The sequence below is a fragment of the Eubalaena glacialis genome, chromosome 8 (genome assembly GCF_028564815.1).
Source record: "Eubalaena glacialis isolate mEubGla1 chromosome 8, mEubGla1.1.hap2.+ XY, whole genome shotgun sequence".
In the NCBI taxonomy this organism is placed as follows: domain Eukaryota; kingdom Metazoa; phylum Chordata; class Mammalia; order Artiodactyla; family Balaenidae; genus Eubalaena; species Eubalaena glacialis.
In genome coordinates this window covers 57,532,953-57,545,431 of record NC_083723.1, presented here as the reverse complement: position 1 = coordinate 57,545,431, position 12,479 = coordinate 57,532,953, and the positions used below count along the sequence as shown (strand labels likewise).

Sequence of the window (12,479 nt, the reverse complement as noted above, 5' to 3'; positions counted from 1 at the left end):
TGTGCCATCCTCTTTGCTCCTTTGCCTTCGCTTTGCGTTTATTATCTTGTTCCTGGGCCTATGGTCGTTTTCTTCTTTGCTGCATGTTCCTGTTGTATTAATACTTCCCAGTCGTCTGGCAATCTTGGTGTGTTTTTCAGTTTTGTCAGTGTAGATGGGATGGACAAATAGGTCTCTGGATTTAAAGGAAAAAAAATCACTCCCTTTGTAAATTTGATAGATTAAAAATTCCAGAATAAGGTGATACTTTATTTTTAATTTCTGCACAATGGACACATTTAAACATGTTTAAGGATTAATAACAATGATATATTAATAATAGATTAATTGAAATTGTAGAAGGTGTTTAAGTTCTATTCAGTTTCCTCAGTAACACTGTTCTTCTGTGTTACCTTCTATTCTTCCCTGCTTATGAAGTACTTCTGTAGTGTGTTTTGTATTTTAAGAAACAAATTTTAAAAATCCAAAATTGCTATTTTCTCATGTTGGTAATTAAACATAGTAAAGTGCAAATTTTGCATCTTGATAGATTAAATCAAAGTTGAGGGGAGCCTGAAGACAGAAAATTACCAAGTGGAGCTATGACCTGGCAAGTCAGTGTGGTCTTAGGTACTGGAAATACAGACTGAAAGCCTAAAATCTTTAACATCACGTTCACACTTTTTCATCGAATTTCAAATTGTTAAAATTAAACTATCCCCTTCTAATTTAAAAAGAAAAGTGGAGAATAAAAAGAAGACCCCAGTCATAAAATGAGTTTTAGACTCACATATCATGTTACCTTTGAGATGGAAAATATTTAATAAGTTTAAATTACTTAATGACTATGATCAATCATAGTTTATTAAGAGAGACTTGGATTTGGGTGGTTATACATAACCCAGTCTTTGAAATTGGTTGATGTGAAAGGAAAGGGTTGTTTCCTCCTATATTGTGTCTCTTAATGCCAGGATCAAACAGTAGACATTGTGCTTGTTAACCAGTCTGAATCAGTATGGTAATGTTTTATTCTTGGCAAGAGTAATTTCAACATGTAAAAATTTTGAATTAGATTTCATTATCAGTTTTAAAAATATTCATCATCATGTAAGGATTGTTTAAATTATTCTACTTTTCGACAGCAATCCCCAAAATTGATGAGAATGACTAATCCACGTTCTTTGTTGAGACACAAATACCTAATGAGGTAAAAAAGGCAGAAAAGTTTTCTTTCTTTGAGACAATAGTAAATGTCAAGGGCATGTAGTATTTGTTAATTCTGTAAAATATTCATGGTAGTTATTATACCATTAAAATATAGTCATTAACTGTGAAATCTTTTACATCCTTTATTAATCTCAGTCATGAGTTACTCTTTATGACATCTCTATAATTGAGATGTACAAATTTAATATGTGGGAAGGAAAACTTATAAACAAAAAGTGATTTTTGTGTAGGCTGCATTAAGCCTGACAGAGGTGAGCTTGAGGATCTGAGTTTCTAATTCCAAAGTTCTGCGTTTGAAACTGTCATAGGGAATAGTTTTCTGGTTATTTTTAAAACTAGGCAGTGTAGGGGCAATGAGTCATGAATCATTATAAAATGGTGATTATTTTAAGCATGTATTAAGTGTAAATATTTTACATATTGGAGTATTTTAAATTCACCAAGTCTAAAAATGCTGTGAGAAGAGAGGATGGTGAGAGTTAACTTACATTATGTGTTGATCTAAAATTTATTCAACCTCATTGTTACCATGGATCTTTTTTGACTTTATTTTACATTAAAAATTATATGTGCTGTTTTCTTGGTCTTCCTTTTGTAGATACTTTAACAGTTCATTTCCAGTTCATTAGGTTTTCAAAAAGAGCTATTGTGTTTATTCATCTTCAGCTTGTGTGTTTCTCTGGATTTCAGAACATTATCTTGAAAAACAAATATATATGCATGTATATATATGAAGAATGAGCTTGAAAGAGCAGTAAAAATGAATTAAATAAAAAGCCTTTTTAAGGGTTGATGTTTTAAAAAGTTTAAGGCGTTTGTATGTGCGCTTTTTTTTACATTCACAGGGTTTGGGTACTAACTTTATCTGTTTTTTTTTTTTTTTTTTTTTTTTAAATTACTGTGTGTCCAGTAATTTACAAAACTTTCAGTATCGCAGCAATTGTGATTTCTGAATTCTAGAAATGTCCAAAGTAGGTTTGTTTGCCTAAAAGATCAGCACATTTGAAATCATCAAATAGTGTTGAGTTTCATTAACCCATGGTGTTATCCATTTTAGATGGTAATTTAGCTATGTGTTTTTTTCCAGAATTTACATTCGAAAACATGAAACTCTAACATTCATGATACCTTCCGTAACTAAAACTGTAAGATTTAGAGACTCTTTTAAATTTTAATTTATGGACTTAATATAATCAAATCCATGCAAATTGAAACATGGATGGATGAAAAGAATGGTAGGACATTCTTATTGAGTCAGGGTATCGTGGTATTCAAATCCTGGCTCTTATAGTTAATAATATGGCCTCTTTGGATCAGGAATTTAATGTCTCTTTTCCTCAGATATCCTAACTTACAGCAGAAGAGTCAAATTCTATGAATAAGTAAAATGAAAAAATAATTTTATGATATTTTACATAGGATACTTTTATCTCTGAGTGTTTTCCTTTGCTTTGACAAGTATTTTTTTAAAAACAGTGACAAATATATAACAGAGTTTCAAACTGAACCTACACCCATTATATCCTTTATTATATGTTTTGCTTCTTTCTTGTCTCTCTTAAATTTACTGCTTTAGTAGGTTTTCTCTTTGATCATTTCCTAGTGTTATATGACTCTAGGATCCTTGATCCTTAATTGCTTGGCCATGAACAGTTCCAGTTGGTCATAAATTTATGGGCTTAGCTTTCTTTTTTAAACAGAGATTACCATTGCGGGAATATTAAAGCCAGCCAACTTTCAGCAATTTTCTCTTTTTTTTTTTCCCAGTACAGATTTTAAATGTCTGTAGTTAAATTGTTTGACTTTTTGTGAGTCTTTGCTGATCTGGCTAATGGAAATATACATCTGCCATGTTATAGTGTTTTAGAAACTATTTTCACATGTAATGTAAAATTAATCACTTGAGGGTCTGTAATAAAACACATTTATATTACCACTAATCATTTTTATTTAGTAATTATATTTATGTGTTATTTTTTAATCCCGCTCTTACGGCTTTTTGACTTTTTGATCAGTCATTTTTAATCAGTAGATCAAATTCATTTATTTGTTTGTAGCTGGAGATTTAGATTTTGGAGTCATCATAATGTCATTGGAATAGTATTTTAAACTATGAAAGTGAATAAAATATTCCTGGGGAAAGCATATAGAATAAGAGGGAAAATACCAAAGATGAAATGTTTTAAGGATGGGCAGAGATAGAGGAAAGCACATCTCTGTGTGTGGAATATGAAACTGTGCTATGGTGATAATGAGTTTGCTCAAAGATGACTTCATCTGGTGTTTCAAGTTCTTAAAGGGGCAAAGAGAAAGTTGCACGTGAAAGTGTAAACTAAAGTGAAATTAAAGTCTACAGAAAAATAATAATACTAGAGGAGGTAATTTCTGATTCTTGGTTGTCCATAGAAGACATAAAGCCATTCAGGTGTCAGCAGTGGGAGGTTGAGAGAAGAGACAGTCAAATTGGATCAACTTAATGAACCTAGAATTGTCTGTATTGAATTCTTCTAGCCTTAAATTTGCCCACATGATGTGGGAGTGCCTTTATGGTCAGTTTTACAGAATATTCTGTTGCCTCCTGCATTTTTGATAGTGTCTAGGTTCAAGTGTCTAGTCTCTGTGTTACAGAGGCAGCTTCCCTCTCTTTGTCCTGGCCCAGTAGATGGAGACTGTGTCATGTAAGGGGAGCACCAGCAGGCAGGGGACATGGGGGTAGTTCGGTTACTAACCTTGTGGCTTTAGATTAGACCTTTGTCATCACTGGTCCACAGAGTCTTCATCTTCTCAACATGGACAGTAAGAATGCTTGCCTGCCTGATGTTTTAAGTGTGTAGTGGGTTTATCCTAAAAAGTAAGATCTTTGTGAACCACAGTTATAAAATTAAAATTGTGTACAGTTGACCCTTGAACAACACGAGGGTTAGTCGAAAATTGGCATATAACTTTACAGTCGGCTTTCCATATCCATGGTTCCTCCATCTCCAAAATTCTGCATCTGTGGATTCAACCAATCACGATCGTGTAGTGCTATATTATTTACTGGAAAAAACCCACATGTAAGTGGACCTGCCCAGTTCAAACCCCATGTTTTTCACAGGTCAAGTGTACATACAGAATTTTTTGTTATTGCCCTGTGTTGCAGTAGTAAATTATGTGGTTCTACTTTCATCTTTATAAAATTGGGATTAGAACTACCTCCTGAAGACATATTAATAATGAACTCTTTAAGCAGAGGAAAGGTAATTTTAGAAAGTACGAAGGAATGAGATCCAGAACATTTGTGAGTTATTTCCTAAATCCTGATTTTCTAAGTCACTAGTTCTCAAAATGTGATACCTGCTCCTCAGCATCACTTGGGAACTTGTTAGTAATGCAGACTGTGGGGCCCCATCCTAGACCTCCTGAATCAGAAATTCTAGAGGGTGGAGTCCAGCAATGTGTTTCAATAGCCTTCCAGATGATTCTAATGTCTATGAAAGTTTGAGAATCACTGCTCTGGCTGATTAAATTTTCCTACTTAGAATGCAGTTTTAATTCCACTCTTGTTTATGTGGAAAGCTAAATGCAACTCATTCCCTACTGGAAAGGTAAATTAATTGCTCTAGTTGGTTTCATTAATTCAGAGACCTAACATATCGTTACAGTAGGATTGTATGTAACTAAATGTAAAACTGGAAAAATGTTGAGTAACATCTTTGGAAGTTAGTTTCCACTTAATCGAGAGTGAGAATAGATCTAACTTTTAAGGATTTTTGCAGCTTTAGAATGATGTGTTTTTTTAGATTTGCTAAAAAGACAGTAACCGCCAGTTATGCAACCTACATTCATTCATAAAGATATAAACTAACATGTGCATTTTTAAAAACTGAATTTACTTTTATTCTGCCTTGGTGAGTAGAAACTTCTAGGCAGAAAAAAATCTGTGAATATCATCAGAAAGCACTGAACTGTGTACACCTAATCTTTGTCTCCTGAAAACTTAGAATATAACATAGTTTTTTAAAAAAATTTTCAGTTTCTTCCTTCTTTCCCTCAAAAGGACAATGCTTCATTTACCAAACAAACAAACAAACAAACTTGATGTTACTGAAGTGAAATATCTATCTATTACCTCAAAGGAGCTAGAAGGAACTCTTTTTAGGTACACTTATATATGATTGGAAATTATTTGTAAATACTCATCCATACTAGGGATGTTTTCCTTATATTCAAGAAATACTACATTACTTAACCCTTTCTAATTTATAGATGTAGTTGGTTGAATTTCATAATAGGTGATAGCTTTGCTCTCTTTTATGCTTATATGAATGTGGGAATGGAATTTAACTTTTCCTACCAGAAGTAATAAAGGGGGATGATAAACATTATTGTAAAATAAATTGAATTTATATCAACAATTAGAGATTAAAAAGGCTTATGCTTTTTCCTGGCAAGACATTTACCATGTCATCTTTCTGTTTAAATGCCAACTACAGTAACAAAATACAAAGTATAGTTTACCACATGCCAATATTTGTTCCCCATGAATTTCTCTCTTGAAAAATTCAGAACATGTTTTTTGAAGAGGAAATAGTTGGCTTGTAGGGAGAAATGGAAATCTGAGCTTAGATGTATAAGGAAGGAAAGTGCCATATTAGGAAACATGGATATGATTAAATGCATGTGGGAATAAGACTTGAATATGGGAAAAAGACTTGAATCAGTTGGTAATAATTATATGGATAATATTACAATCTGATAATGCTGTGATATATTTACTCTAAATTCCATTATCAATTAAATTCTTGTTTAATTGCATCATTGATCTCTCAAAAGAGCAAACAGTTGAAATATTTTGATGGTTTATTATCTTAATATTCTGCTGAATGCTGAAAGTCAGAGCCTTACACTTTGGAAGGTGTGCCGTTCCTGCACATGTGGGGAGGATTTTAACAAATGTCTCTTCAGTACGGCCAGCGTTTCCCAAGTAGCAGAATTGGCTCATGACTTATTTTCAGATATTATATTTTGTTTCTATGAACTGCCATGTATTTAATTCCAGGGGTGTAATGATTAAAGTGTCTTCTGCATCTGATGATGCATATAATTTTTATAACAATTTACAAGTTTGAAGTACCTTCAAATTTATGTTGCATAGTCATCATAGCAGTCCTGTTAGACACTCATTAATGCTCCCTGTTTAGAGAGGAGAAAACAATTATCCCTAGTTTGCAACTTTTAGTGTCAGCTTCCATAATGGTTTGAGGGTGTGTAAACTCAGCATATAGCCCATTTTCTCCATCCTTGACTGTCAGTTATAGATTCAGGCATTACCCAGGTACTCTACATGTTATTTTAGCTCTCACAAGAATTTGTCTCCAGAGGTATCACTGTCCTAATTTAAAGATGAGGAAACTAAAGGTCAAAGGTGGTTAGCATGGGAGAGGAGTCTGGTAGGTGGTTAATAATAGCTCACGCACTTAGGATTAGGCTACCTGGGTTCTCATCTAGGCTCTACCACTTAAAGCTAGAACCTTGGGAAAGTTTCCTAACCTCCTTAACTCTCAGTTTCCTAATCTACTGAAAGGACAGTAAGGCCAGTCCCATAAAACTCTTGTGAAGATTAAATAAATAAGACATAATACATGGAGACTGCCTGGCATACAGTGTGGGCTCTAAGTATCACATATTATTATGAAGGAAATTATTTAAGGCCACTCAGATGGTAGGAAGTCATATCCCCACATCATCTTCTTACTCTTCTATTGCTTTCTGATCAAGGCAAGAAATGTATATGTGAAAGTGAGTAGTATTAATTAATACATCTTCCAGTAACTTTAAGAAGGGAGAGGTGGTAGGTATGAGATCAAGAAATAGAGGACAAACTTCATGGAAAGGCAAAAATTACATAGTTTGGGTCAGGTGGCTAGGACATAAAATAAGTTTTCTAAAAAGTCATATTAGTATTTTTTAGATGAGAATGGGAAGGGAGTACACCCTTCCTGGACTCATCTTTGCACAATATTTACTTAAATTCTTAACTGATTAATTATTAGCCTTAAACAAGAGAGCAACAGAAATACTTGTTTGCTTGTTTTTGGAAGAACCCTCCAGTGATCCTTCCCCCAAATGCACTTACCACTTTTCCTACTTAAGCAGTAGTTATACATACGTATTAAATATTGTCCCTCTAACATTTAGAGTTGTAAGCATTGTTGTTTAGAAAGAATTGATTCTTTTTCAAGTTCCTCTAATACTTTAATTAAATTCCATCCTGGTACTTAATATTTTTGACATTCTTTTCTGGTTCTTCATTTCCATAGCTTATATGCCCTACTTAAAGGCAGAGTCTGTCTAATGTCTAATTACATTGGCTAATATCCCCAATACAAGACCAGAAACAAATTGTAAGTTACTGAGATGAATGGCCTCTTTCATTTCTTATTCAGCTTCTCAGTGGTCCAATAACTCTAGTGGGAACTGACATCATTCCACTGATTAAAAGTTAACTTTAAAAGATTCCTAATAAGAAAATTTAGACATTGTAAATTTGACATAATTAATATCTATCCATTTTTAGGATGACTTTGCTTCTTTCATAATGTCAGGGTTTGGGTTTTGTTGTTTTCTTTCTAATAGCAAATCTTATTGATATTTGGTATAACTCTTAAATTGTGCCTCGTACTGGAGCTTTTGGAAAAGTAGGAGAGTGTAGTTAACCCTTACATTGTGAGGTTTTAATGCGTTCAAGCACATGTGAAAAGCACTGGAAAGCAAGGAACAACAAAGCTTACAGGACAGAAAGGGAGGAAAGGCCTCTCTGTCCTTTACCTTTCAACGAGAAAAGATTAAGCCTTTCCTTTGGTCTTGGTTAACGGTTACATCAGTTAATTTACCTCAAACTATATTTTGGCCTAAGGAAATCTGTTCTGTGGCCTTTTAGAGTTGTTATATTCAGAGGCCAGGTTTTTGGCTTCTTCTTTCAAAGAGATATGCTTCAAGTTCTGCAAAGGCAAGGACTTGGCATAAGAGTCCAGTGTGACACATGCACTGATGGTTTACCAGAAAATATGCTTCACACATGAAAATGTTTTATATGTGATGCTTTGCTCAAACTGAGAGAAAAATCTGGTTATTAATATATCTCCAGCTTATCACTGAGCCAGATTATCCTTAGCACATAAAAATCTAATGAAATAAGAAATCTTAAAAGGAACGTCACAGTTGGTTTGGCTTAATGGTTTCTCTTATTTTAAATATCACAGGTTTAAAAAAGATCACAAAAATAGAAAGGTGGTGTAATAGTGTCTAAAAGTATAAACTTTATAACAGGGCAATCTATAAGCTTTGGGAAATACTGCTAATAATTAAAGCTACCAACTAATATTGAGCTGCTCTATGCCAGGAACTTCACATATATTCTAATTATTCTTCACAACGGCCCTGCAGGGTGTTTTGTTGTTGTTGTTTGCTTTTTCAATTACCACTTTACATATTAGGAGACAGGCTCAGAAAGCTCGCACATTTAGGAAATCGCAGAGCTGAGATTTGAACTCAGTTCTGTCAGATACCAATGTCCCTCCACATGTTTTAACTGAGAAAACATTTGAGAGTGCTTGGAAAAATGCTAAATAAGTAAATGGTAGCAATTATTATTTCTATTCAGCTGTGCTGCCTCCCAGACTATAAATGCGTGCACACACACACGATGCGGAGAGAGATGGGAAGGTGGGGAGATGCAGCGTTACAGCATGCTACCCTCTATAGTAAGCATCCCACCATCCCGTCAGACTCCCATTCACATATGCAATCCATAAGCAACTAGAAGATGATAATGAAAGAGAAGCCACATTACAAGGTGTAATACCTAGGAATAGACATAAAAATACTTTTTTGTGGAGAACTTCAAAACATTCTAGTGGGACAAAAAATACAGACTTGAACAAATGGGAAAACAAACATGTACTCAGATTGATTCAACATCATAAAGACATTAATTCTCCATGAACTGATCTATAAATTTAATATGAACTTAATACTACTAACAGTTTTTTTACCTTAAAACTAGACAAGAGGATCCTAACCTCAGTGGACATATATTTCTTAATAAGGCATTTGGTTGATTCTTCTTCTCACCACCCAGTAGTTCACAGATGTTAAGATAAATATGTAGAGACATATTAAAAATATTTTTATAGGTTAGGTTGTGAGGAACCTTATTCTTCTAAATAGATAAGAACCGGAGGAGTGTTTATAGTAATGTCATGGCAATTCTTTGAAACTCCTTAAGTAATATGCCAAAAAGCATATAGTGAACTCATCAAAAATTATCTTTAAGAATCTGTCAGGGACTTCCCTGGTGGCGCAGTGGTTAAGAATCTGCCTGCCAACGCAGGGGACACGGGTTCCATCTCTGGTCCGGGAAGATCCCACATGCCGCAGAGCAGCTAAGCCTGTGCGCCACAACTACTGAGCCTGCGCCATAGAGCCCGCGAGCCACAACTGCTGAAGCCCGCGCTTAGATCCCGTGCTCAGCAACAAGAGAAGCCGCCACGATGAGAAGCCCGCACACCAACGAAGAGTAGCCCCCGCTCGCCGCAACTAGAGAAAGCCAGCGCAGCAATGAAGACCCAGTGCAGCCAAAAAAAAATACCAGCATCTGTCAGCTGACTGGAAACCACCCATTGGCAAAGGATTGTTCACTTAGTTACTGTAGTACCAGTAGATACCAATTTTTCAAATTCTCTCTGTGTTTGGTGTACAGAGGTTTTTTATTATAGCTCTTTGAAACTGCTTATTTTAAAAACCACCTACACTATATCATTGTTTTTCCCCTTTTTTTCATAGTTGCATTACAGTCTACTCCAGCTGACCGAAATGGAGTCCAGGACAACTGTAGAACAAAATTCAGAGAAGGCCTGAACTTGCAGGAAGGAGAATTCTTACTGCAGGTAAATGGTAGTAAATATAGTTCGTTTTCATTAGGACAATTATAAATGGAAAATTAATTACCAGCCTTTTAATTATCCCCAGTTTATTTAGGACTCACCCAGCGTTTCATACCACTTTCATCTGAACTGCAATAGTGGTATAATGTTAGTATTGTACATGAAAAAATGGAATTTTATGAAGCATATGTATTAGAAGTCTAGTTACCACTTTCTGTGTTGCATTTCTTTAAATAGCAAGAACTCCTAGATTATTTTAAAGGTTCTCATTTAAGACATTGGATTTACGTATATGTTTTGAGGACTATAGCTCCATTAAAATAATTTTATTTGTTAAATAGTTTGAAATTGTTCTTAACCTGAACTTTATTTTTTTCAATGTGTTCATATAACTGTATTTTCTTTTAGCAGCTGTGTGTGACTTATCAACTTGCTACAGATTTTTTTCAACAGCCGGCAGCCCTATTGTCATGCGCTAGAACTTGGAGAGTTTCTAGTAGATTTGTCTATAAAAGTATTTTAAATCTTTTCCATTTTTCTTCCTTTTGGATCTGATACGATGCTCGATTCTCAGTTAAAATTCTCAGGTATTTATCTTGCTAAAGAAAGATAGAATGAAGATGTGTGCTATAAAGTATATATATGTATGTATAACTGCATCACTTTGCTGTACACCTGAAACTAACTCAACACTGTAAATTAACTATACTTCAATTAAAAAAATGGTAAAAAAAAAAAAGAAGAAACTAGTTAAATAAAATAAAACAAAACAGAAAAGATGTGTGCTATAATCTGCGTTATTACTATTACATAATTTTCAATTCTACCCAGTGAACTGAGTGGAGAACTTAATTTGCCTTTGTGACAAAAAGTAGCCGTAAGTTTCAGTAACTCCATTTACTCACTAAACGCTTAAGTGTAACCTAACAATTTATAAGATTTTATTATAATTTTGTAATTGTGTTCAAATCCCTGATAGCGGAAATTAACTTTTGCTTCCATTATGTTAGAAAAAATTAAATATATTCAACCGTGAGTCGTCCTCCTCCTGCCTTTAGCTGAGGATTTTTATGTATATTAGCTGAAACGTAAAGACCCCTTATTCAGGTCACGGGAAGCATTCTAATAATTGCTGCTTAATGTGATTAAACACGCATCTTAGTTTATGTAGTAAAGTAATGAGGAAGTTCTTTATCTCAAGTGAAAATAGACAAATGTGGCATGCTTAACACTTGTTGAACTGCTTTAAATTATGGGCCAGTGATTATTTTTTTAACATCTTTATTGGAGTATAATTGCTTTACAATGGTGTGTTAGTTTCCACTGTATAACAAAGTGAATCAGCCATATGTATACATATATCCCCATATCCCCTCCCCCTTGCGTCTCCCTCCCACCCTCCCTATTCCACCCCTCTAGATGGACACAAAGCACCGAGCTGATCTCCCTGTGCTACGCAGCTGCTTCCCACTAGCTATCTATTTGACATTTGGTAGTGTATATATGTCCATGCCACTCTCTCACTTCATCCCAGCTTACCCTTCCCCCTTCCTGTGTCCTCAAGTCCATTCTCTACGTCTCCGTCTTTATTCCTGTCCTGCCCCTGCATTCTTCAGAACCATTTTTTTTTCTTTTTAGATTCCATATATGTGTTGGCATACGATACTTGTTTTTCTCTTTCTGACTTACTTCATTCTGTATGACAGTCTCCAGGTCCATCCACCTCACTGCAAATAACTCAATTTCATTTCTTTTTATGGCTGAGTAATATTCCATGGTACATATATGCCACATGTTCTTTATCCATTCATCTGTTGATGGACACTTCGGTTGCTTCCATGTCCTGGCTATTGAAAGTAGTGCTGCAGTGAACATTGTAGTACATGACTCTTTTTGAATTATGGTTTTCTCAGGGTATATGCCCAGTAGTGGGATGGCTGGGTCGTATGATAGTTCTATTTTTAGTTTTCTAAGGAACCTCCATAGTGTTCTCCATAGTGGCTGTGTCCATTTACATTCCCACCAACAGTGCAAGAGGGTTCCCTTTTCTCCACACCCTCTCCAGCATTTATTATTTGTAGGTTTTTTGATGATGGCCATTCTGACTGGTGTGAGGTGATACCTCATTGTAGTTTTGATTTGCATTTCTCTAATGATTAGTGATGTTGAGCATCCTTTCATGTGTTTGTTGGCAATCTGTATATATTCTTTGGACAAATGTCTATTTAGGTCTTCTGCCCATTTTTGGATTGGGTTGTTTGTTTTTTTTGATATTGAGCTGCATGAGCTGCTTGTAAATTTTGGTGATTAATCCTTTGTCAGTTGCTTTGTTTGCAAGTATTTTCT

The 12,479-nt window shown here is 34.7% G+C and overlaps 1 protein-coding gene across 1 annotated transcript in view; it reads left to right on the top strand.

The window, feature by feature from the left end:
- Window positions 1-12,479, top strand: part of AHR (aryl hydrocarbon receptor) — a 47,416-nt gene that overhangs the window by 16,590 nt on the left and 18,347 nt on the right. Inside the window, exon 3 of the mRNA XM_061197715.1 lies at window positions 10,033-10,136. Within this exon, the coding sequence (XP_061053698.1) occupies window positions 10,033-10,136 (104 nt within the window). The remainder of the gene's footprint in view (window positions 1-10,032; window positions 10,137-12,479) is intronic.